This window comes from Oncorhynchus keta, chromosome 25 (genome assembly GCF_023373465.1).
Source record: "Oncorhynchus keta strain PuntledgeMale-10-30-2019 chromosome 25, Oket_V2, whole genome shotgun sequence".
Taxonomy (NCBI): domain Eukaryota; kingdom Metazoa; phylum Chordata; class Actinopteri; order Salmoniformes; family Salmonidae; genus Oncorhynchus; species Oncorhynchus keta.
In genome coordinates this window covers 602148-629682 of record NC_068445.1, presented here as the reverse complement: position 1 = coordinate 629682, position 27535 = coordinate 602148, and the positions used below count along the sequence as shown (strand labels likewise).

At 42.9% G+C, this 27535-nt stretch overlaps 1 protein-coding gene across 1 annotated transcript in view; it reads right to left on the bottom strand.

Moving 5' to 3' along the window:
• Nucleotides 1-2135: 2135 nt before the first annotated feature.
• Nucleotides 2136-27535, bottom strand: part of LOC118357985 (HERV-H LTR-associating protein 1) — a 60177-nt gene continuing 34777 nt past the window's right edge. The window contains exons 12-14 of the mRNA XM_035735295.2: nt 10117-10294; nt 9099-9181; nt 2136-2282 (exon numbers count right to left, since the gene is read on the bottom strand). Of these exons, the coding sequence (XP_035591188.1) occupies nt 2200-2282; nt 9099-9181; nt 10117-10294 (344 nt within the window). The 3' untranslated portion in view covers nt 2136-2199. The remainder of the gene's footprint in view (nt 2283-9098; nt 9182-10116; nt 10295-27535) is intronic.

Below are 27535 nucleotides of genomic sequence, written 5' to 3'. Positions count from 1 at the left end.
GATTTAGTCACAGGTTCGTCAGTCTGCAGAGTAGGTGGTGTGTGTCTCATGGGAACACTTTGCTTACCTGGTGCGCAGGACTTTTGAATCAAGTGCACCTATCTGTGAGCTGCTCTGACAGCTGGTGCTTAAAGCTAGAGAGGGAGACATGAGTCACCATCTTCAGTGATTTTTGCAATTCGTTCCAATCATTGGCAGCAGAGAACTGGAAGGAAAGGCGGCCAAAAGAGGAATTGGCTTTGGGGGGTGATCAGTGAAATACACCTGCTGGAGTGGGTGCTACGGGTGGGTGCTGCTATAATGACCAGTGAGCTGAGATAAGGCGGGGCTTTATAGATGACATGGAGCCAGTGGGTTTGGCGATGAATATGAAGAGAGGGCCAGCCAACGAGAGCAAACAGGTCGCAGTGGTGGGTAATATATGGGGCTTTGGTGATCAGGAAGGAAGGGGCTTTAACATCTTACGGATCCGCCCCCTTTTTCAATATTCGCCTAAAATGACATTCCAAAATCTAACTGCCTGTAGCTGACCTTGAAGCAAGGATATGCATATTCTTAGTACCATTTGAAAGGAAAATATTTGATGTTTGTGGAAATGTGAAAGAAATATAGGAGAATATAACACAATAGATCTGGGAAAAGATACAAAGAAAAAACCAACCGGTCTTTTGTATTATTTTTGTATCATCATCTTTGAAATGCTGCTTTGGCAGCAGCTAATGGGGATCCATAATAAATACAAATAGACTTCTCTCTGCTACCGCATGGCAAGTGGTACCGGAGCGCCAAGTCTAGGGCCAAAAGGCTTCTCGACAGCTTTTACCCCCAAGCCATAAGACTCCTGAACGGGTAATAAAATGGCTACCCGGACTATTTGCATTGTGTCCCGTCAACCCCCCCCCCCAACAACCCCTCTTCTATGCTGCTGCTACTCTCTGTTTACCATCTATGCGTAGTCACTTTAACTATACCTACATGTACATATTACCTTAATTAGCCCAACTAACCGGTGCCCCCGCACATTAACTCTGTACCGGTACCACCTTGTTGGTTAGGGCTTGTAAGTAAGAATTTCACTGTAAGACATACACCTGTTGATTTTGGCGCACGTGACAAATAAACTTTGATTTGATTTGAACCACCTATGAAGAAATTGCCTGTAATATCCAAGGGTTACCTTTAGACTGAAAAGTGGTCCTCTGTAGCTCAGTTGGTAGAACATTGCACTTGCAATGCCAGAATATTGTGTTTGATTTCCAGGACCACCCATATGTAAAATTTATGCATGCATTACTGTAAGTTGCTTTGGAAAAAAAGTGTCTGCTACATGGCACATATTATTATTATTATTATATGAAGTCAAGACATTTGAGAGCATCTCAGAATGTCTATTATCTGCCAAGTTTCCATGCCAAATGTTCTTTGTCATCAAACTGATTTATTTGATTATTAGTTAAAAGGTTGCCCAATAGCCCAAATGTTTTTCAAAATGTTTTGTTAAGTAATGGGCCATAGAGCCAAGATGTGCCACACCTATTGAAACTGAGAGTGCTCGTTCCCCTACAATTTGATCAATATTTATTATTAAACTTTACGATACAAATACAGAATTGATACCATTAGTGACCTCTTAAAACAATTGGTGCATGATGCCACTGCCTAGAGCCATATAAGCACTCTCATGTAGATGGGAAAGAGTAGAACGTCTTGAAATGCCTGCAGTATCTATGGTGTTGTTATTAATTATACCCAGTGGGCAAAACTGGTTGCAACAACATCATTATGACGTATTTTATGAAATCATGGTCAAGTTGAATACTAGTTGTATTAAAACGTTTTTGTATCGCTGTTTAGCAACCAGAAACATGCATCTTTATCTTGTTGTAAACCTGGTTATCTGACCAAATGAAAATATGATGGAATCCCGACAATGTCTTGATCTCATCATGAGAAAGACATCTTTACCTGCTTGTAACAGTGATCAGTTGGTTGTAAAGTGTGCCCACTGGGTATTTTGCTTCAGGTGGGATGTACAAGTGACAACGGGAAGAACTGACAAATCCACTGACTCCCAAACAGATGTGGCTCGAAAGAAAATATTTTCAATTTATTGGATTCAGAAAAAAACACTGTGCTCTTAAAGTTACATCAGAATGTGCATACTTCAGTGGTTCTTCCGGTGTAATCTCCTCTCCAAGTTCAGTATATCCCGCTCTCTTTGTCTCTTTTCCACTCTGGCCAGAGTTTGTTGCACATTCTTGCAAGGCACCTCTGTTTTAGATCTATGCAAAAGGGAGAGAGAAACAAAAGACAGCAACATGTTCATACCATGTATAGCTAACTAATAACTCATTTTGAAAGAAGAAAAAAAGAAAATCAACTCATAGAATAGTTTTCTCTAAAATATGAACACTTGTACTGTAAATCAGTTCTGGCACCTTTTTTATTCCTCTTCAAGCATTACTGAATGTGTCAGAATTAGAGGCTTAGAAATACATTCCATTTCAGTATTGGGTCAGTATTTCAGTCACATTGATGTTCGGGCCTTTCTTTTATTGAAATGGTATAAAATGTTATATTCATAAAATACACTGCTCAAAAAAAAGGGAACACTAAAATAACATCCTAGATCTGAATGAATTAAATATTATTATTAAATACTTTTTTCTTTACATAGTTGAATGTGCTGACAACAAAATCACACAAAAATTATCAATGGAAATCAAATTTATCAACCCATGGAGGTCTGGATTTGGAGTCACACTCAAAATTAAAGTGGAAAACCACACTACAGGCTGATCCAACTTTGATGTAATGTCCTTAAAACAAGTCAAAATGAGGCTCAGTAGTGTGTGTGGCCTCCACGTGCCTGTATGACCTCCCTACAACGCCTGGGCATGCTCCTGACTCCGTCTCATGCTACCACTAAAGTGAAAGCACCGCCAGCATTCAAAAGTGACCAAAACATCAGCCAGGAAGCATAGGAACTGAGAAGTGGTCTTTGGTCACCACCTGCAGAACCACTCCTTTATTGGGGGTGTCTTGCTATAATTGCCTATAATTTCCACCTGTTGTCTATTCCATTTGCACAACAGCATGTAAAATGTATTGTCAATCAGTGTTGCTTCCTAAGTGGACAGTTTGATTTTACAGAAGTGTGATTGACTTGGAGTTACATTGTGTTGTTTAAGTTTTCTCTTTATTTTTTGAGCAGTGTATATTGATCATGAAGGAAGGGGTTTTAATCCTCTTAAGGATCCGCCCCTTTTTTACATTTTTGCCAAATCTAACTGCCTGTAGCTCAGCAAGGATATGCATATTCTTAGTAACATTTGAAAGGAAACACTTTGAAGTTGTGAAAGGAATGTTGGAGAATATAACACAAGACATCTCGAAAAAGATTTTTAAAAATTGTATTGTATTTCTTTGTACCCTCATCTTTGAAATTCAAGAGAAAGGCCATAATGTATTATTCCAACCCAGGTGCAATTAAGATTTTGTAGACAAATGGCAGCAGTGTATTTACAACATTTTAGACTGATCCAATGAACCATTGTATTTATGTTCAAGATGTTGTACCAAGACTGCCTAAATGTGCCTAATTTGTTTATTAATAACTTTTCATGTTCAAAATTGTGCACTCTCCTCAAACAATCGCATGGTATTCTTTCACTGTAATAGCTACTGTAAATTGGACAGTGCAGTTAGATGAACAAGAATTTAAGCTTTCTGCCAATATCAGATATGTCTATGTCCTGGGAAATTCTCTTGTCACATACAAACTCATGCTAATCTCATTAGCATACGTTAGCTCAACTGTCCCGTGGAAGGGACACCGATCCCATAACAGTGCTGTTTGAGTTCCTAGGTCAAGCCATGTGGTAACACGCTTCTTAATTAGCACTGTTTGTAAGGGCAGGTTACACCACATCTGCCACACTGATCCTCAACACCGGGGCCCCTCAGGGGTACGTGCTTAGTCCTCTTCTGTACTCCCTGTTCACCCATGACTGCATGGCCAAGCATGACTCCAACATTAAGTTTGCTGGCGACACAACAGTGGTAGGCCTGATCACTGACAATGATGAGACAGCCTATAGCAGTCCTGGGCAAATCTTTTCCATGGAGAGCCACATTAGATTATATTTTTGCCTTCGCGGGCCAGAATCATATTACAGGATTATACCACATGTGTATGATTGTGTTGACAGATATATCTACTGTAAATCACATCTAGATATGCTACTTATTTAACTTTTTTAACATGCACAGAAAGAAACCACATCCATGTTCTCTATTTGGTAGGTATTTTCATTATTAAACATGCAATGTATTACACATAGAGAAAAGTACACTGAATTCAGCACCACGGACAGAACTCTTGTTAATGGGTATGCACAAAAACACAAGAAAGAGAGAGTTCAACATTACAATTAAACTACACAATCAGTGTGAGGAGTGAAGTCTCTGATGGGCATTGACTAGAGCAGTGAAGTCAGGTATATTATCTGACGTCACTATGCGCAGAATTGCTGAGAGGTGAGAGTCAGTAAGAGATGATCTGTGCCTTGACTTATATTTCTTTACTGAAAATGTCTGTTCACATACCTAGGTTGACCCAAACAGTACAAACATTTTATGAGCATGACTCCTAATCGTTTTGTTCATCGAGAGATGCATAGAACCTTGTCAGTGACGTTGTTTTGAATAGTTCTCCAATCACTGTGTCAGACTGAAGAACGATAAGCTCAAGTTGCAGGGCAGTGGGAGCATTATCCACATTGAAGGTGAAAGGAGAGGAAACCAACAGTATGTCATTTTCCAACACTTTGAAATCCTCAAAACAATGAGAAAACTCGCCGTTCAAAGCACGCAGCAGCAATGTATACTTCTCCCGCTGGTCATCTCATAGGGAACAGACTAGTAGCGTCGGAAGGTGGGTGAGATTGTTGGCTTCTACTTGACGGGCCAGGAGGAGTAATTTTCAATTGAACACTTTGACATGGCTGTACATTTGATGTGCAAAAAGGCCCTTCCCTTGTAGTTTGGAATTTAGGGCGGTGGAAAATATGGTGGAAAATATGGTTGCAAGTATTTTGTACAGTAATTTAAATTGAAAAATGTGAAATTTTGAATCCGGCGTTGTTTTGCGTAACAATTCATAAACCATGTGCCATGGTTACATCGAAAATCTCTTCCCAACTATTTTGCAATTTATATGGCACAACTGTCAGTTTTTTGGTCCTTATATATATGATTTTATTTATCACACCTTTCTTTAACCATTTAAGTTCTTTAATACAGGGCCGACATACAAGTTCCTTCCCCTTCTACTTGTCTCTTCCATTTTTGTGTAATACTGCAATTAATTAGTTGTAATTTTGGGTAGAGCAGACATTTCCATATGTCTGTGTTAGCTGCATGTGTGACATAACTCCACCAGTCCTATTTATGATATCATTCACAAAAATTATACCTTTTTTAAAAATTTCTTCGAAAAATACATTTTTTTTAATCAATTAGTAGATTTCAATTGAACCACAATATTTGTGGTATTATTTGTTATGTCTTTTCAGGTGGATTAAACTGAAATTGCAACCAACTTTCTAAGACTTGTTTAAAAAAAGAATGATATTTTGGAGATTATTTCCTTATTAAAACAACCAAAAGTGAGCAGGTGTAATCTGAATAAAGGGGAAAAGGCCATTATTGAACATAGGATGAGACATTCCTACCAATTTACTAGAGAACCAGTTTGGATATAAGTATAACTTTTGAATGACTTATGCCTTTAGTGAGAGGTCTAATGCTTTAAAATGTAATAATTTCTGCCCTCTAGTTCCAAGTATTAGCGTAGCGGTCAAAAAACTGTAAGGTATCACCATACCTGAGGCCTAGTTGACCCATTCTGCCAAAAACCTAAATAGGTGAAGGGAAGGGGAAAAAAGGAGCGAGACCAGGAAAGGCTCCCTAATGGTTTTAAATACCCATGGTAACCATAATAGAAAACGAAGTAACTAAAATTCATCAACCATACTTCTTAGTTCATAATGCAATATTTATACTTATGTTCAATAATAGTTTTCTTCAAAAAAATACACACACACACACATGACCAAAAGTATGTGGACACTCGTCGACACACACCTTCCCCAAACTGTGGTAACAAAGTTGGAAGCACGTCTAGAATGTCATTGTATGATGTAGCATTAAGATGTCCCTTCATTTGAACTAAGGGGCATATCCCGAACCATAAAAACAGCCCCAGACCATTATTATTCCTCCTACACCAAACTTTACAGTTGGCACTATGCATTGGGGCATACCTGCGTTCTCCTGGCATCCGTCAAATCCAAATTCGTCCTTCGGATTTTCAGATGGTGAAGCGTGATTCATCACTCCAGAGAATGCATTTCCACTGCTCCAGAGTCCAATGCCTGCGAGCTTTACACCACTCCAGCCGACGCTTATCATTGCACATGGTGATCTAAGGCTTATGTGCGGTTGCTCAGACATGGAACCCCATTTCATGAAGCCCCAACGAACAGTTATTGTGCTGAAGTTGCTTCCAGAGGCAGTTTGGAACTTGGTAGTGAATGTTGCCACGGGGGACAGACAATATTTACGCGCTACGCGCTTCAACACTCTGCTGTCCCGTTTTTTGAGCTGGTATGCCCTAACACTTCGTAGCTGAGCCTTTGTTGCTCCTAGACATTTCCACGTCACAATAACAGCACTTATAGTTGACTGGGACAGCTCTAGCAGGGCAGAAATTGTTGGAAATGTGGCATCCTATGACAGTTCCACGTTGAAAGTCATTTAGCTCTTCAGTAAAGCCAGTCTACTGCCAATGTTTGTCTATGGATATTGCATGGCTGTGTGCTAGATTTTATACACCTATCAGCAACAGGTTTGGCTGAAATAGCTAAATCCGCTAATTTGAAGGGGTGTCCACATACTTTTGTATATACAGTGGGGCAAAAAAGTATTTAGTCAGAAACCAATTGTGCAAGTTCTCCCACTTCAAAAGATGAGAGGCCTGTAATTTTCATCATAGGTACACTTCAACTATGACAGACAAAATGAGCATTTGGTTTCCAGAAAATCACATTGTAGGATTTTTTGTTGTTGAATTTGACCCCTTTTTCTCCCCAATTTCGTGGTATCCAATTGTTTTTAGTAGCTACTATCTTGTCTCATCGCTACAACTCCTGTACGGGCTCAGGAGAGACGAAGGTTTGAAAGTTGTGCGTCCTCCAATACACAATGTGTCGGAGGAAACACTGTGCACCTGGCAACCTTGGTTAGCACGCACTGCGCCCGGCCCGCCACAGGAGTCGCTGGTGCGCGATGAGACAAGGACATCCCTACCGGCCAAGCCCTCCCTAACCCGGATGACGCTAGGCCAATTGTGCGTCGCCCCACGGACCTCCCGGTCACGGCTGGTTACGACAGAGCCTGGGCGTGAACCCAGAGTCTCTGATGGCACGGCTGGCGCAGCAGTACAGCGCCCTTAACCACTGCTCCACCCGGGAGGCTTTGTAGGATTTTCTATGAATTTATTTGCAAATTATGGTTGAAAATAAGTATTTGGTCAATAACAAAAGTTTCTCAATACTTTGTCATATACCCTTTGTTGGCAATGACAGAGGTCAAACGTTTTCTGTAAGTCTTCACAAGGTTTTCACACACTGTTGCTGGTATTTTGGCCCATTCCTCCATGCAGATCTCTTCTAGAGCAGTGATGTTTTGGGGCTGTTGCTGGGCAACACAGACTTTCAACTCCCTCCAAAGATTTTCTATGGGGTTGAGATCTGGAGACTGGCTAGGCCACTCCAGGTCCTTGAAATGCTTCTTACGAAGCCACTCCTTCGTTACACCCAGGCGGTGTGTTTGGGATAATTATCATGCTGAAAGACCCAGCCACGTTTCATCTTCAATGCCCTTGCTGATGGAAGGAGGTTTTCACTCAAAATTAACATACATGGCCCCATTCATTCTTTCCTTTACATGGATCAGTCGTCCTGGTTCCTTTGCAGAAAAACAGCCCCAAAGCATGATGTTTCCACCCCCATGCTTCACAGTAGGTATGGTGTTCTTTCGATGCACCTCAGCATTCTTTGTCCTCCAAACACGACGAGTTGAATTTTTACCAAAAAGTTATATTTAGGTTTCATCTGACCATATGACATTCTCCCAATCTTCTTCTGGATCATCCAAATGCTCTCTAGCAAACTTCAGACGGGCCTGGACATGTACTGGATTAAGCAGGGGGACACGTCTGGCACTGCAGGATTTGAGTCCCTGGCGGCTTAGTGTGTTACTGATGGTAGGCTTTGTTACTTTGGTCCCAGCTCTCTGCAGGTCATTCACCCCGTGTGTTTCTGGGATTTTTGCTCACCGTTCTTGTGATCATTTTGACCCCACAGGGTGAGATCTTGCGTGGAGCCCCAGATCGAGGGAGATTATCAGCTGTCTTGTATGTCTTCCATTTCCTAATAATTGCTCCCACAGTTGATTTATTCAAACTAAGCTGCTTACCTATTGCAGATTCAGTCTTCCCAGCCTGGTGCAGGTCTACAATTTTGTTTCTGGTGTCCTTTGACAGCTCTTTGGTCTTGGCCATAGTGGAGTTTGGAGTGTGACTGTTTGAGGTTGAGGACAGGTGTCTTTTATACTGATAACTAGTTCAAACAGGTGCCATTAATACAGGTAACGAGTGGAGGACAGAAGAGCCTCTTCAAGAAGAAGTTACAGGTCTATGAGAGCCAGAACCAAATACTTATTTTCCACCATAATTTGCAAATAAATTCATTAAAAATCCTACAATGTGATTTTCTGGATGTTTTTTTCTCATTTTGTCTCTCATAGTTGAAGTATACCTGTGATGAAAATTACAGGCCTCTCATCTTTTTAGGTGGGAGAACTTGCACAACTGACTAAATACTTTTTTGCCCCACTATATATATATATATATATATATATATATATATATATATATGTATGTGTGTGTGTGTGTGTGTGTGTGTGTATATATATAGGGATTCTGTTCTTGTTTGCTGTGATTGATGATGTATCCTAGGCTAATGAACACTTACTTCTGGAGAAAGAGACTCTTCTGACCCGTCTACACACCTCAAAGGTATGTTTCTCATACCACACGTGACTATCAGCACAATACCTGTAGGACACCAAAGAGCAAGTCAATTATACTTGACACAGTCAATGAAACAACCATTTTCAAATAGTTTGGGGTAGGGTTGCAAAACTCCTGGTAATTTACCAAAGTTACAATAATTTTCAGAACTGTTGGTAAATGAACAGGTCATTTTGGTAGTCTATGGAAACTTTAGATATTTAAATTAGAGAAATAAAAAATATAAAAGTTTATTCTTCATCTCTATACTGTACAGTATCTGTGTGCATGTTGTCCATGAGTTTCTAATAGATTGACCATATGTTTCATTCAGTGGAAGCTGCTGAGTGGAGGACGGCTCATAATAATGGCTGAAACGGAGTTAATGGAATGGCATAAAACACATGGAAACCATATGTTTGATGTATTTGATACCATTCCACCGGTTTTGCTCCAGCCATTACCACGTCCCCCCCAATTAAGGTGTCACCAACCTCCTGTGGTTTCATGAGACAATTGCCTAATTAATGAAAGAAAACATCTAATCAACAATGACGTAATTTGCAATTGACTGCAACTCTTCCAACTATTCACTTATTTCACAACTGCCACCAGTTCAGCCCCAAAACTCTTACAGCAAAGACATATTGACCAACTAAAACAAAAAAAAGTGTCAAAAAGAGCAGAAACCCTCAGTGATTATATTTTTATGTTATGAAAATTACCTAAAATCTTTGAAAGTAAGAAAATACTAGTAGTTTACTGGTAAATATATTAAGTTACCTGTAATATTCCACTTTGCAACCCTAATTTTGGGGCACTCAAATTGAAGGGCATAACATAATGATTATCTCACCATCGGTGACAAAAGACAACAAATAATCTATATCTAACTGTGATTGTTAGAATATATTGGGTGCACCTTGTTCAATCAGCTTGTGAAAGTATATTGTAGCTAAAGGGATCACTATACCCGATACCTCTTCATGTGAGTCTTGTAGCTGTAGGAGTGGCAGAGGCACTGGGAGAAGAACTTGCAGAGCTCGAGTACGCAGGGCTGTAGCTTGTGAGCACTCACAGTGGTGGTGGTGCTGCTAGTAATGGAGTTGTCACTCCGCTCTTCTATTTTGGTCAAGCCAGGCCTTCTCCATGGGCAGCCTGCCAAAAAGAGACATGGTTTCTAAAAGCAGTGAAGCAACACCTAGGAATGTAATAAAATAAAAATGTAATCTACCAACTTCTTACTTTTTTACCACAACATAAAGGAGATCAATTACTATGTCGATTTGTGAGTCAAGACATGAATGGAAGTGGCAGTAGTGCAACACAGGACTTGCTGCAATTCATAATAATAAATTGAATAATAATATTAATTTAAGGGATTTCCTCCTCTTCTTCCGAAGAGGAGAGGCAAGAAGGATCGGAGGACCAATATGGGGCGTGGTAAGTGTCCATGGTTCTTTTAATAAGAAATACTACACATGAACACGACTGAAATACAAAAACAATAAATGTGGAACGAACGAAACCCAAAACAGTCCCGTGTGGCACAAGCACTGACACAGGAAACAAACACCCACAAACAAACAGTGAAACCCAGGCTACCTAAGTATGATTCTCAATCAGAGACAACTAATGACACCTGCCTCTGATTGAGAACCATTATAGGCCGAAACATAGAAATCCCCAAATCATAGAAAAACAAACATAGACTGCCCACCCCAACTCACGCCCTGACCATACTAAATAATGACAAAACAAAGGAAATAAAGGTCAGAACGTGACAATTAATCACAACTAAATGATTACAAGATGATTTTGATAAGGTGCTCTAGACTTTTTTTTACCCCTAGGCCTACAGTAGAAACATGAATTGCAAATCTGACTTAATTTTCCTACGATCTCTTCATAAAAGTAAATAGTTGAGATCTCTGTCCCGCTTAAACTTACTTATAAAGGGTTCATAAATGTGGCATAACTCTGTGACAAAATCACCTATGGCGAATGTGATATAAACATGTGCTTTATAAAGGGTGACATGTGCTGAAGGATGGCATACGTTTTAAAGTGATGTGTTGTGGAAAATTACATAATTAGCCATGCGATCCCATGTTTTACTGTTTAAAGAATTGTCTCTTGTTATATGCTATTGTTTTTTCTAACCTGATACAAACTTGTCTTTGTGGGACTTAGTCTACAGAAAGGCACATGTATGAAAACTTGCAGAAAGGAGCACATTATAGTGTTTTGCTGTTGTGAATGTGCTAACTAATGACCTTTTACACACTATCTGCTGACTGCCACGTATACAGAAAGGGGTTGTATGTATTTTCTCTATAAAAGCTGAGACCCGGCTATGTTTGTTAAGCTTTCAACTCATTGCAACCAAGCAACCAACCATTTTCGGTGACGTTGATTGCTTCATTTGTGCAAATCTTATGATAAAGTGTTGTTTGAAAGACTCTGCAGTCTCTCTTTCCTTTGATTACATATTCCACGACAAATTGGTGACAGCGGTGGGATGCTAACACCAGATGAATTAAGGGTGAGACTGATTTTCTTAAAAACAACCTCCAATTGGGGAAAGTTAACTTTTAGAAAGTCCTGTTCTAGGAACAGGTCACGCGTGTTATAGATACCAGGACAGAGTCCTAAAGTAATATACTATGAGTTACAATCATAATGCATGAGCTATGTTAAGAGATACCAGGACAGAGTCCGGATGAAAGTGTTCCAGGATATTATCCTGAAGAAATAAGAAAATAATCCTGCAGGTTACAAGAAAAAAAAAAGAAAACTATACAAAATTAAATAAACATTGTAAAAGAAAATGTATTAGTCAGTGTACTGGTAAAGCAGTTGGTTATGTTTGGAAAACCAGCTATAAATGTAAACCCTACACGGAAATGTGCAAATACAACATTTGAAATGACAGAATAATTAAAAAATATTTTGGAGGGGAAATTACTCTTTTCCAATTATAAGAAAGACGAATGTTAAGAAAATGTTGAACAATATTATAAAGTTATGACTTTTCAAATGAAGTTATACGCTATGTTGGCTGACAAATTTGTTGCTTACACTATCCTTATGAACCTCATAGCATATAATTGCATCAAACTTGCTAGTATATTAACTATATGTTATCCAACTACGCAACGTTTATTGACTTGATTATTCACGTCATTCTTAGCTTAGCTACATGGTATAGTCGTTGTGCATTCTCAATGGACATTTTTAGAGAGGGTTATTTGTAAATTCGCTCTGGCTATTTGTTTATGATTTCAGAGCACTCTTGTCTGAATGTACCAGAGCGCAGAATAACTGATGAATTTACGAATGGTCAACACCTGTTGAATATGGCCGGTGTCAGTAAACGTTAGGGAAAGAACGTAATTAAATAGTTACCAGCAGCACAGTTAGTCACCAACGCTTTGAATAACATGAAAAAAGCCTAATAAGCTCTGTTAGGGTGTGGAAATGGTCAAAGTGAGGATGTGTTCTCTTATTTGTGACTGGAAGTAGCAAGCAAGCTAACCAACTTTGGACAGTTGGCTTGGGTGCTTGACTGCCTTTGTGAGGTCAGAGAGCTTGGATCAACCCTGCCCCTTCGGGCAGTGTGTGCTCTAAACAGTCCAAATTGTTTTGTAAAATGTTTAACGAGTAATTTGTTAAGCTAACAAGTTAGCAAGAGGCTGCATAGTAACAGCATCAACTTCCAGGAGACATACAAAGCTCAACTGAAAGGTTACCATTTGTTTACAATACACTAAAATGAACTAATAGTATATAGTATGAAGTTGTCATGACTCTCCTGTGAAGATCTGAAGGATTAGGTTACAGTGGGTCCGCTCACTCTCTCTTTTAGAGTGGTGAAGTCGTAAATACCTGCTGAAATTAAAGTTTGAGAATCACTTTGTTACCACAGAGAAAGACTTTGTGGTACGGTAACCTCAAAAGGTTGAATAATGTAACAATATTTCTGTATTCCAATCAGTTAGAATGGTCCGTGGTTATTTAAACAATAATCATGTCCAACATTTACTGTGTGGTGATATAATTTAAGACGTTATAACGGAAACATTGTAACTTTAAGAGCTTTCACAATGTATTTATCAGATTTACATCTAAATGTTGTGGAATTTATATGAATAAATATGAAACTATTTGTGAGAAGATGAAATGTGACTCTAGTCTTCTCAATGAGAAAATGTTTTTTTTACGTAAAGTTTATCCAGTCAGTGGCCACGCCCTCGTGAGCACAGACATTATACCCAAACGTCATGGAACGCCTGTGACATTGTGACAAAATGTACATACAGTCAAGAGAATGCAGGGACGAGGTCCCCACGTTGGAATGGCTACCACTCTATAGACCAGAAAACATATAAGCTGTAGCTCCATGTTGAAATGGTTGGCAGCTCTACTAAAGGACAAGACCAGAGAACATGGAGATCACTCCTACGTTGAAGTGGTTAAGAAATCAAAAAACGAAATAACAATTATTCAGGCTGCAGCTCTTTAAGTACTTTAGTCTGGTAATGCAACCGGTTGAATGACCAAATAGTACGTCTGACGTATCCTTTACAACCGACACTATCCAGAGCCAGCTGACAAAACTAGAACCACGAAAGACCTTGGGACTTCTGGGGAATTCAACCAGAAACTCTCTCCAGCAGACGATCGGCGACCACAGAGAGAGAAAACAAAGCCATACACTCGGAAATATGTACATTTTAATTTATTTTAGAATGAGTGGCTGTTCCTGTTCAGAGTATAGCCACCTGTATGTATCTGGGTCCACTCTGAGTTTCCCGCTCTTGAACTGTCCCCACCTCTTTCCTTTGTCTACCAAGCCGTCATATTGGTTTTGTCCACTAAGGACTTTTTCTTTGTTTTATGTTAGTGTATGACCTATTGTGTGTGTTTATGTGATTCTGTGATTGATTAGTTAGTTCATAAATAAATAAGTAAGCCAATTTGTATATCACTGATTCATGATTTATGATGCTAGGGTTCGTGCAGATATCCAAGGGTTTGCGATATTCAGGAATGAGATTGATGAGGTAATAATGCATTAATTGTTTGACTGTAATAGATCTGAAAATAATCTGAAGAGTTGATTAGAGAAATACAACTAAGTCTACATCTAAGTCATTTAGCAGACGCTCTTATCCAGAGCGACTTACAAATTGGTGCATTCACCTTATGACATCCAGTGGAACAGTCACTTTACAATAGTGCATCTAAATCTTAAAAAGGGGGGGGGGTGAGAAGGATTACTTATCCTATCCTAGGTATTCCTTAAAGAGGTGGGGTTTCAGGTGTCTCCGGAAGGTGGTGATTGACTCCGCTGTCCTGGCGTCGTGAGGGAGTTTGTTCCACCATTGGGGGGCCAGAGCAGCGAACAGTTTTGACTGGGCTGAGCGGGAACTGTACTTCCTCAGTGGTAGGGAGGCGAGCAGGCCAGAGGTGGATGAACGCAGTGCCCTTGTTTGGGTGTAGGGCCTGATCAGAGCCTGGAGGTACTGAGGTGCCGTTCCCCTCACAGCTCCGTAGGCAAGAACCATGGTCTTGTAGCGGATGCGAGCTTCAACTGGAAGCCAGTTGAGAGAGCGGAGGAGCGGGGTGACGTGGGAGAACTTGGGAAGGTTGAACACCAGACGGGCTGCGGCGTTCTGGATGAGTTGTAGGGGTTTAATGGCACAGGCAGGGAGCCCAGCCAACAGCGAGTTGCAGTAATCCAGACGGGAGATGACAAGTGCCTGGATTAGGACCTGCGCCGCTTCCTGTGTGAGGCAGGGTCGTACTCTGCGGATGTTGTAGAGCATGAACCTACAGGAACGGGCCACCGCCTTGATGTTAGTTGAGAACGACAGGGTGTTGTCCAGGATCACGCCAAGGTTCTTAGCGCTCTGGGAGGAGGACACAATGGAGTTGTCAACCGTGATGGCGAGATCATGGAACGGGCAGTCCTTCCCCGGGAGGAAGAGCAGCTCCGTCTTGCCGAGGTTCAGCTTGAGGTGGTGATCCGTCATCCACACTGATATGTCTGCCAGACATGCAGAGATGCGATTCGCCACCTGGTCATCAGAAGGGGGAAAGGAGAAGATTAATTGTGTGTCGTCTGCATAGCAATGATAGGAGAGACCATGTGAGGTTATAACAGAGCCAAGTGACTTGGTGTATAGCGAGAATAGGAGAGGGCCTAGAACATAGCCCTGGGGGACACCAGTGGTGAGAGCGCGTGGTGAGGAGACAGATTCTCGCCACGCCACCTGGTAGGAGCGACCTGTCAGGTAGGAAGCAATCAAAGCGTGGGCCGCGCCGGAGATGCCCAACTCGGAGAGGGTGGAGAGGAGGATCTGATGGTTCACAGTATCGAAGGCAGCCGATAGGTCTAGAAGGATGAGAGCAGAGGAGAGAGAGTTAGCTTTAGCGGTGCGGAGCGCCTCTGTGATACAGAGAAGAGCAGTCTCAGTTGAATGACTAGTCTTGAAACCTGACTGATTTGGATCAAGAAGGTCATTCTGAGAGAGATAGCGGGAGAGCTGGCCAAGGACGGCACGTTCAAGAGTTTTGGAGAGAAAAGAAAGAAGGGATACTGGTCTGTAGTTGTTGACATCGGAGGGATCGAGTGTAGGTTTTTTCAGAAGGGGTGCAACTCTCGCTCTCTTGAAGACGGAAGGGACGTAGCCAGCGGTCAGGGATGAGTTGATGAGCGAGGTGAGGTAAGGGAGAAGGTCTCCGGAAATGGTCTGGAGAAGAGAGGAGGGGATAGGGTCAAGCGGGCAGGTTGTTGGGCGGCCGGCCGTCACAAGACGCGAGATTTCATCTGGAGAGAGAGGGGAGAAAGAGGTCAGAGCACAGGGTAGGGTAGTGTGAGCAGAACCAGCGGTGTCGTTTGACTTAGCAAACGAGGATCGGATGTCGTCGACCTTCTTTTCAAAATGGTTGACGAAGTCATCTGCAGAGAGGGAGGAGGGGGTGAGGGGGAGGGGGATTCAGGAGGGAGGAGAAGGTGGCAAAGAGCTTCCTAGGGTTAGAGGCAGAAGCTTGGAATTTAGAGTGGTAGAAAGTGGCTTTAGCAGCAGAGACAGAAGTGGAAAATGTAGAGAGGAGGGAGTGAAAGGATGCCAGGTCCGCAGGGAGGCGAGTTTTCCTCCATTTCCGCTCGGCTGCCCGGAGCCCTGTTCTGTGAGCTCGCAATGAGTCATCGAGCCACGGAGCGGGAGGGGAGGACCGAGCCGGCCTGGAGGATAGGGGGCATAGAGAGTCAAAGGATGCAGAAAGGGAGGAGAGGAGGGTTGAGGAGGCAGAATCAGGAGATAGGTTGGAGAAGGTTTGAGCAGAGGGAAGAGATGATAGGATGGAAGAGGAGAGAGTAGCGGGGGAGAGAGAGCGAAAATTGGGACGGCGCGATACCATCTGAGTAGGGGCAGTGTGGGAAGTGTTGGATGAGAGCGAGAGGGAAAAGAATACAAGGTAGTGGTCGGAGACTTGGAGGGGAGTTGCAATGAGGTTAGTGGAAGAACAGCATCTAGTAAAGATGAGGTCGAGCGTATTGCCTGCCTTGTGAGTAGGGGGGGAAGGTGAGAGGGTGAGGTCAAAAGAGGAGAGGAGTGGAAAGAAGGAGGCAGAGAGGAATGAGTCAAAGGTAGACGTGGGGAAGTTAAAGTCGCCCAGAACTGTGAGAGGTGAGCCGTCCTCAGGAAAGGAGCTTATCAAGGCATCAAGCTCTTTGATGAACTCTCCGAGGGAACCTGGAGGGCGATAAATGATAAGGATGTTAAGCTTGAAAGGGCTGGTAACTGTGACAGCATGGAATTCAAAGGAAGCGATAGACAGATGGTTAAGGGGAGAAAGAGAGAATGACCACTTGGGAGAGATGAGGATCCCGGTGCCACCACCCCGCTGACCAGAAGCTCTCGGGGTGTGCGAGAACACGTGGGCGGACGAAGAGAGAGCAGTAGGAGTGGCAGTGTTATCTGTGGTGATCCATGTTTCCGTCAGTGCCAAGAAGTCGAGGGACTGGAGGGAGGCATAGGCTGAGATGAACTCTGCCTTGTTGGCCGCAGATCGGCAGTTCCAGAGGCTACCGGAGACCTGGAACTCCACGTGGGTCGTGCGCGCTGGGACCACCAGATTAGGGTGGCCGCGGCCACGCGGTGTAGAGACTATAAACATTTTCCCGCGGTGCCCCCGACTTCCTAGATGAAAGATATTACATGTTTAGATTAATCACGTAAGGAATAATTACACATAGAGAATTGATTTTAAAAAAAAAGAGTCTTCAAATGTAATAACAGCAAACACTAAGACAAAGTATATACTCATTAAGCATGTAGTATATAGTATATTAGTATGGGAATTAACACAGCTTGGGCATGTGAGAATATTGATAGAATGTGTACGTCTGCTTTGATGTTAGTTTAGAAACCTCTTATCAGCATGGATATTGTGGGGTTAGCAGAAAAATATCGAAGAATAGTGTGTGGGGCCATTGGTCCATCGAAAAGTGAGTGTAGGGGCATTGTTCATTTTATGACAGGAAAGTATGTGGAATTCCCTTACCCTAACCAGTGAAACAATGAACACTTATGGGATTTTCTCGGTCCGGTTAATACATTTAAATAACATAGCCCATACAGCTTGAAAGTTTTGTGATGTAATGAAGAAATGTCATTATGTCGCAAGGGAAAATGTAATCTGCTTTTATTGACCTTGCCAGATCTGTTTCCAAATCAATGAATGTCGATTCAACTTTTTGACTGCTAAATCCCCTTTGCAAATGTGAAATCTTTGCAAGAAACACTTGGATGAACTTTAAGTCTGTTTTCTGGTAATTGTGTTGTTATTTATGTGCCAGATGTTAAGACTACAAACCCTTATAATTGTGTTAAAAAAATCTATTTACTGGTCATTTCAATAGCATTTGGGTCTATGTTACTGACTGAATTGTTGTGTTCAAAAATACTATTTTAACCCATCGAAATGTAAATTGTATCTTTTCCATTTTTTTTCCCCCCATGTCATTTTGTGGATTTTGCGCATTACATGTTAATCTTATAATATAGGTTTAATAAGTGTGAAGCAGAAAGGGAATATCCAGCAGTTGGTATTAAAAATATAGAGTAATGTTGTTTGGGTAGACTACAATGAAAACATTGTCTTCTCGTAAGGAGATAATAATCATGGTTTGGTTTCTTTTATTTTCTTAACCTTATGATGGGTGACAGTGACAAAGTCATTGATAAGAAGGGTTGATGTAAACTTAATGAGTGTTAGACATTTTTGTTAGTTTTTTTTCCATATGGTTTACCATACACACACACACACCAGCACGCACACAATTGCCTGGTTATGAATGAGTTAGTGCCATGTATCTTAAAGGGGCACACACATGGAAGTCTTTATTTTCTGAGTTTTAATTAAACACGTGAATTCTTTTGATAAGAAATGCACTGGAAACATGGGATACCAAATATATGAAATGTTTGACTGTTTTTCATGAATTGGTCTAATATAGTAAGAAACACTTCCTTGAAGGGTTTGAATTACCTCTGTCCTGTCGTTTGATTTATATTTCATAGCCATATTTATGATTCGGACCAACAGGAAGAAGAGGGCATTGCCTAACTAAATGTAAACTGTTTAAGTCTATTTTCCTTGATTTGATTAGTGTAGTGTTAGCTAGCTACATAGTTGTCTTTGCTGTCTTCGTATCCAAGATAATTGTGTAGTTTAGAGCGTGTAGTCTTAGAGTGATTATCTTAATTTACTGAGGTTAGCTAGCCAGCTATTTGTCGTCCTTAACGTAGGAGACACTGCTAGCTAGCCAACAGCTAGCCAACGTCTACTGAATAGAACTTCCGCACTCAACAACCCGGTCGCATTCACAGGTAGTATCACATTTTCATTTCATTTCATTACAGCACAACGGTTTGATTTGTTTGATCGTAGCTAGCTACATAGCTAGCTACATAGCCGTCTGTGTATCAAAGATAATTGTGTAGTCTAGAGCGATTTTCTAGGTTAGCTAGCCAGCTATTGTCGTTCTTTTAACGCAACGTAACGTAATCAACACTGCTAGCTAGCCAGCTAGCCCCCCGAATAGCAGCACTGTAGAAACTATTACACTCAACGGAACGACTTGATTAGTGTAGTGTCAACAACGCAGCCACTGCCAGCTAGTCTACAAAGTCAACAACGCAGCCACTGCCAGCTAGCCTACTTCAGCAGTACTGTATCATTTTAATCATTTTAGTCAATAAGATTCTTGCTACGTAAGCTTAACTTTCTGAACATTCGAGACGTGTAGTCCACTTGTCATTCCAATCTCCTTGCATTAGCGTAGCCTCTTCTGTAGCCTGTCAACTATGTGTCTGTCTATCCCTGTTATCTCCTCTCTGCACAGACCATACAAACGCTCCACACCGCGTGGCCGCGGCCACCCTAATCTGGTGGTCCCAGCGCACGACCCCACGTGGAGTTCCAGGTCTCCGGTAGCCTCTGGAACTGCCGATCTGCGGCCAACAAGGCAGAGTTCATCTCAGCCTATGCCTCCTCCAGTCCCTCGACTTCTTGGCACTGACGGAAACATGGATCACCACAGATAACACTGCTACTCCTACTGCTCTCTCTTCGTCCGCCCACGTGTTCTCGCACACCCCGAGAGCTTCTGGTCAGCGGGGTGGTGGCACCGGGATCCTCATCTCTCCCAAGTGGTCATTCTCTCTTTCTCCCCTTACCCATCTGTCTATCGCCTCCTTTGAATTTCATGCTGTCACAGTTACCAGCCCTTTCAAGCTTAACATCCTTATCATTTATCGCCCTCCAGGTCCCCTCGGAGAGTTCATCAATGAGCTTGATGTCTTGATAAGCTCCTTTCCTGAGGACGGCTCACCTCTCACAGTTCTGGGCGACTTTAACCTCCCCACGTCTACCTTTGACTCATTCCTCTCTGCCTCCTTCTTTCCACTCCTTTCCTCTTTTGACCTCACCCTCTCACCTTCCCCCCTACTCACAAGGCAGGCAATACGCTCGACCTCATCTTTACTAGATGCTGTTCTTCCACTAACCTCATTGCAACTCCCCTCCAAGTCTCCGACCACTACCTTGTATCCTTTTCCCTCTCGCTCTCATCCAACACTTCCCACACTGCCCCTACTCGGATGGTATCGCGCCGTCCCAACCTTCACTCTCTCTCCCCCGCTACTCTCTCCTCTTCCATCCTATCATCTCTCCCCTCTGCTCAAACCTTCTCCAACCTATCTCCTGATTCTGCCTCCTCAACCCTCCTCTCCTCCCTTTCTGCATCCTTTGACTCTCTATGCCCCCTATCCTCCAGGCCGGCTCGGTCCTCCCTCCCGCTCCGTGGCTCGACGACTCATTGCGAGCTCACAGAACAGGGCTCCGGGCAGCCGAGCGGAAATGGAGGAAAACTCGCCTCCCTGCGGACCTGGCATCCTTTCGCTCCCTCCTCTCTACATTTTCCTCCTCTGTCTCTGCTGCTAAAGCCACTTTCTACCACTCTAAATTCCATCTGCCTCTAACCCTAGGAAGCTCTTTGCCACCTTCTCCTCCCTCCTGAATCCTCCCCCCCCCCTCCTCCCTCTCTGCAGATGACTTCGTCAACCATTTTGAAAAGAAGGTCGACGACATCCGATCCTCGTTTGCTAAGTCAAACGACACCGCTGGTTCTGCTCACACTGCCCTACCCTGTGCTCTGACCTCTTTCTCCCCTCTCTCTCCAGATGAAATCTCGCGTCTTGTGACGGCCGGCCGCCCAACAACCTGCCCGCTCGACCCTATCCCCTCCTCTCTTCTCCAGACCATTTCCGGAGACCTTCTCCCTTACCTCACCTCGCTCATCAACTCATCCCTGACCGCTGGCTACGTCCCTTCCGTCTTCAAGAGAGCGAGAGTTGCACCCTTCTGAAAAAACCTACACTCGATGCCTCCGATGTCAACAACTACAGACCAGTATCCCTTCTTTCTTTTCTCTCCAAAACTCTTGAACGTGCCGTCCTTGGCCAGCTCTCCCGCTATCTCTCTCAGAATGACCTTCTTGATCCAAATCAGTCAGGTTTCAAGACTAGTCATTCAACTGAGACTGCTCTTCTCTGTATCACGGAGGCGCTCCGCACCGCTAAAGCTAACTCTCTCTCCTCTGCTCTCATCCTTCTAGACCTATCGGCTGCCTTCGATACTGTGAACCATCAGATCCTCCTCTCCACCCTCTCCGAGTTGGGCATCTCCGGCGCGGCCCACGCTTGGATTGCGTCCTACCTGACAGGTCACTCCTACCAGGTGGCGTGGCGAGAATCTGTCTCCTCACCACGCGCTCTCACCACTGGTGTCCCCCAGGGCTCTGTTCTAGGCCCTCTCCTATTCTCACTATACACCAAGTCACTTGGCTCTGTCATAACCTCACATGGTCTCTTCTATCATTGCTATGCAGACGACACACAATTAATCTTCTCCTTTCCCCCTTCTGATGACCAGGTGGCGAATCGCATCTCTGCATGTCTGGCAGACATATCAGTGTGGATGACGGATCACCACCTCAAGCTGAACCTCGGCAAGACGGAGCTGCTCTTCCTCCCGGGGAAGGACTGCCCGTTCCATGATCTCGCCATCACGGTTGACAACTCCATTGTGTCCTCCTCCCAGAGCGCTAAGAACCTTGGCGTGATCCTGGACAACACCCTGTCGTTCTCAACTAACATCAAGGCGGTGGCCCGTTCCTGTAGGTTCATGCTCTACAACATCCGCAGAGTACGACCCTGCCTCACACAGGAAGCGGCGCAGGTCCTAATCCAGGCACTTGTCATCTCCTTTCTGGATTACTGCAACTCGCTGTTGGCTGGGCTCCCTGCCTGTGCCATTAAACCCCTACAACTCATCCAGAACGCCGCAGCCCGTCTGGTGTTCAACCTTCCCAAGTTCTCTCACGTCACCCCGCTCCTCTGCTCTCTCCACTGGCTTCCAGTTGAAGCTCGCATCCGCTACAAGACCATGGTGCTTGCCTACGGAGCTGTGAGGGGAACGGCACCTCAGTACCTCCAGGCTCTGATCAGGCCCTACACCCAAACAAGGGCACTGCGTTCATCCACCTCTGGCCTGCTCGCCTCCCTACCACTGAGGAAGTACAGTTCCCGCTCAGCCCAGTCAAAACTGTTCGCTGCTCTGGCTCCCCAATGGTGGAACAAACTCCCTCACGACGCCAGGACAGCGGAGTCAATCACCACCTTCCGGAGACACCTGAAACCCCACCTCTTTAAGGAATACCTAGGATAGGATAAAGTAATCCTTCTCACCCCCCTTAAAAGATTTAGATGCACTATTGTAAAGTGGCTGTTCCACTGGATGTCATAAGGTGAATGCACCAATTTGTAAGTCGCTCTGGATAAGAGCGTCTGCTAAATGACTTAAATGTAATGTAATGTAAATGTATTTTTTCAAGTCAAACAGTTTGCGATGTTTTGACTATGATTGGTGTTAAAACAATTCTAATTAAATTACGAAATTAAATCATACTCTACCTTAACCACAATGTATTTAAAAATGCATTGGTTTGTTATGAAAAAGAATACTATTAAACATTTGCATTTAAACTATAACTTTTTTATGTATATAAACAAAGTGCATATAAATGTAACAATTCAAAACGAATACAATCTGAACAACATAATAATAGAATATTGCACCATATCAAAAATAAATAACAATTTGCAAAACTGCTTCATCCCACAAATTGAAATAAATGCAAAAAGAGGGATGCTATTACACATGTGCATTAAAGTATAACTTTTTTATGTATATAAACAAAGTGCATATAAATGTAACAATTCAAAACGAATACAATCTGAACAACATAATAATAGAATATTGCACCATATCAAAGAAAAATAAGTAACAACGTGCAAAACTGCAGCATTCCACTTAAAACATTAAACTGGTCCCTCTTTTCTCTCTTCTTTATTGCCATGTTTTAACCAGCAGCACACAGCAATGCTTACCATATTTTGCTTTTATGAGAGATTTGCATTCAGAAATGCAAGCTGCCTCACTTTCGAGAGGCTGATGCGGTTTCTTCTCTCACTAATTATTTGTCCCGTTTTTGAGAAGACCCTCTCTGAGAGAAGCCGTGGGTAGACAGAGGCCTTGTTCTTCCACCAGCTCAGAGGATCTGCAGATCAGAGGGGCTCCTCCAAATAGGATCGGATCTCCATTATAGGATTCCTGAGAGATTCCTTCGTGCTGCATCCCCAGGTGCTCTTTCGTCAAACAGCAGACATTTGTGGCACTACTGCTGGTGCTTCTGCTCCATCTGATCCCTCTTCTTCCTTTTGCTCTGGTGCCTGAGCCAGTTGACTGCTGGGGCTGTCCCTCCCTGCTGCTGAGGTTCTTCTTTAAAGATCCTCATCAATCGCTCTGGCATCCCTGAAGGCTAACTTCTTAAACCTGGGGTCAAGTGCAGCAGTTTCTGTCCATTGATAAACATAGGGTGTCCATCAACTCTGTCACATGTCCTGTGGTTACATTTGCTTCTCTCTGGTGGCTGGCTGTGATTTGCTGCAGACCCTTACACAGGAGTGTCATTTTTGAGTCTCACATAGCTGAAAAGAGAGAACAGTAACTTATTAGTTCAGGTTTATGTTTTGTCTACTGATACTACATACTCATCTACTGCTCATATACATGTATAATACTGGATTAAATAATGATGTAGTAATAACTGCTGACTGTACCTCTGTCCACTGATCTCCACAGTGACCTGCTCAAAGGGTTCCAGGATTCTGAACACCTCCTGCACCACCTCCCATTCCTCTTAGGTCAGTGCATCAACAGGTGCATTGACAATGGCCAGGGTAGAGATGATGTCATCCTTTGACTCAAGAATCCGCTTCAACATATAACATGTTGAATTCCACTTTGTAGTGCAGTCTTGTTTAAGCCTTAGCTTAGGCATCCCCATCTGGCGTTGTGTAGACTTCAGTTTTTCAGCACCTACTGTACTCCTGTGGAAGTATTCCACAGCTGCTTTCACTTTGTCCACATGTGGGCTTCATCACCTTAAGAGTATCTCTTACAAACAGGTTTATTGTGTGGGCAAGACGGATGATGGGTCCCTTAAAACGTTTTCATGGCTTTGGTTATGTTAGCTGCATTGTCGCTAAAACAACAGTCCACTTTTCCATCTACTTGCCATTCTCTGGCCACTCTCAAATGATTCCTCTGCCAAGTTCTCTGAGGTGTGTCTGTCGCAGTCCAGAAGACAGCTAAACATTGAAAATATCTTCAATGAAGTTACATGTAACCAACATGTAATAAGTGGTTACCCTTGATGTCCAGCAGTCAGTGATAAGGCAAACTGCAGTAGCTTTTTGGGCTCTTTCCCGCACTGAAGCCTGTGTGCTCTCGTACTGTTGATTTCGAAAGGGTTTTCCGGCTTGGAATTGTGCACATTGGGTTTAGACTATTGCTATAATTTCAAAAACCTCTGTCCTCCATGATCGAGAATGGCTGGAAATTGGTGGCAATCATTTTAGCAATGCAATATTAATTTGGCCTTATTTTGCTACAGACATAGACTTTGGCATAAACTGGTCCATAGAAGACTGTGTTGCTGTGGGTCGCAGAATAGGCCTACTTGACTGAGTGGATACATCTCCACGTGTGGAGGTGCTGGCTCCACCACTATCACTAGCAGGCCCGCTAGATTCTCGAAGCTCCGCTACAGCAAGCTTCACAGTTGGGTGCACAGTTCGCATATGCCGGTGTAGGTTGTGCATAGAACCGGCGTTATATGAGATTTTGTTTTGGCAAATTCCACACTGTGCTCTAACATTGTCTACATTATTAAAATGCATCCAAATGCTACTGTGCTTCCGACTCATTTTCCGGCTGTTGTTTTCACAAATGTCCTTCCTCTCTCTCGGCCCTCCCTCACGCATCTGTGCCTCATTGGTTGACACTGCTTGTCTGACTGACAGGAACAACAGGTGAGGCTGTTAGTCTGAGCAGACAGTCAGAACGAATGTGTGTGCGCTTAAGCATTTAGGACAATATTATTATTTTTTTAAATTTGCGGGGACAAAGATTGTCATTTTTGGAGAAATGTCCTCTGTTCTGATGAAACAAAAATAGAACTGTTTGGTCACAACGACCATCGTTACGTTTGGAGGAAAAAGGGGGAGGCTTGCAAGCCAAAGAACACCATCCCAACCGTGAAGCACGGGGGAGGTAGCATCATGTTGTGGGGGTGCTTTGCTGCAGGAGGGACTGGTGCACTTCACAAAATAGATGGCATCATGAGGCAGGAAAATTATGTGGATATATTGAAGCACCATCTCAAGACATCAGTCAGGAAGTTAAAGCTTGGTCCCAAATGGACAATGACCCCAAGCATACTTCCAAAGTTATGGAAAATGGCGAAAGGACAACAAAGTCAAAGTATTGGAGTGGCCATCACAACGCCCTGATCCCATCCTATAGGAAATGTGTGGGTAGAACTGAAAAAGAGTGTGCGAGCAAGGATGCCTACAAACCTGACTCAATTACACCAGCTCTGCCAAAATTTACCCAACTTATTGTGGGAAGCTTGTGGAAGGCTACCGTGAAACGTTTGACCCAAGTTAAACAATTTAAAGTTAATGCTATCAAATAATAATTTAGTGTATGTAAACTTCTGACCCACTGGGAATGTGCTGAAATAAATCATTCTCTCTTCTATTATTCTGACATTTCACATTCTTAAAATAAAGTGGTGATCCTAACTGACCTATGACAGGGAATTTTTGCTATGATTAAATGTTGGGAATTGCGAAAAACTGAGTTTAAGGTGTATATTCGGCTCTTCTGATATGCAAGCTGGCTCCCGACGTTCACCTACAAGAGCCGGCTCTTAGAGCTGATTTGTTCGCGAACAAACCATCACAAAAGGAGATGTGGATACCTTTAATGAAGAATATTACACTGTAGCTGAAGAGTGCATACTAGACTACAAACTCTGGACACTTTTCCTAACATGGTGTGGTTCTAGTGCATCAATACAAAGTAAGTGGCCTGTTCTAGCTTACCATTGTCATGCTTGAAGTGTGCATGTGTGTGTAATTAGCCAATATATTCGCTATTATACTGTCTTACAGTGTTGTCACAATGTTTTCGTTGTGTTACAAATGCTTGCACTTTAAAAACGGAAACCGCTACCACAGGCCCTCTTGTGTGCTGTGCATATTGTTAGTGTGGTTCTGTTAGTTTCCCATTACTTTTCATGCTTTTAGAGTGTGAGTCATTCCATGTGGTACCCCCATAACATAGGATACTATGTGACCTAAGATGGCGGTTGTGTTTGTAGTCCCAAACAGCTAAAAGGCAACCAGCATTGCTTATGGTTTCCGGTTTATGTCCTTTTTAACATGCTAGTGTCGTTAGCATGCTAGAGTCGTTAGCATGGTTAGTATGCTAACTCCCCATGGTAAATAGAGTGTTTAGTTTGCCTAACTAAACTGTTAGCATTGTAGTGCCGTTAACATAATTACTCCACATTGTGTGTATTGGTTGTTTATTTACTGTAGCCTTTGTGCGCCTCTGCTATTAGCCTAATGCTATGCCGTTTACAGTACTTTATGTGCTATTTACTGTTATTTATCTACTGGTTACTGCTAATATTGCACTGTTAATTCCAATGCTAATGTAGTCATCTGTATCCACTGACTATTAGCCATTTACCATTATCAACCCTACTACTACTATTCAATGCCGTGTGTGTATTTGCGGCAACCAAATAGTGACTTCATTATGTCTTCTGCTGCATCATTGTCCGTCTGAAAGGGGACCTGGGCAGCTCATCTCGAGTTTAAACCGCCACTTCTCAGAGTTCACTGACCATCAAATGGCGCTCCTTCAGTACCTAGTACAATGGCTGAAGATGGAAGCAGAGTCACCTGGGTGCAGCCAGGGCCAATACCAAACAGGAGAAGCCTGCGGCCTTTCAGCAAAAAGGCTCCAATGACACCATGTACTATGGGGCAACAAAGTCTCCTCCACAGGAACTAACACCTGCACAGCCCACAGCAGGGGCCAAGGCCAAGTCAAAGGCTTACTGCCCACTGTACGAAAACAGGGAAGAGGTGGAAGAGATTCACCTCAATGGCTGTCGAGCAAAATCTCAAGTGGCTGTAGGACAAAGGATACTGTTGGCTGTGCGGCTGATCTCACCCGGTGTGACCGCAGGAGACCTTGTGACATATAGTGTGTATTGTTTGTTTATTTGCTATAGCCTTTCTGTGCTTCTTCTATTAGCCTGTTAGCCTAATGCTATGCAATTTACGGGACTTTGTATGCCAGTTATATGCCATTTACTGTTATTTATCTACTGGTTACTGCTAA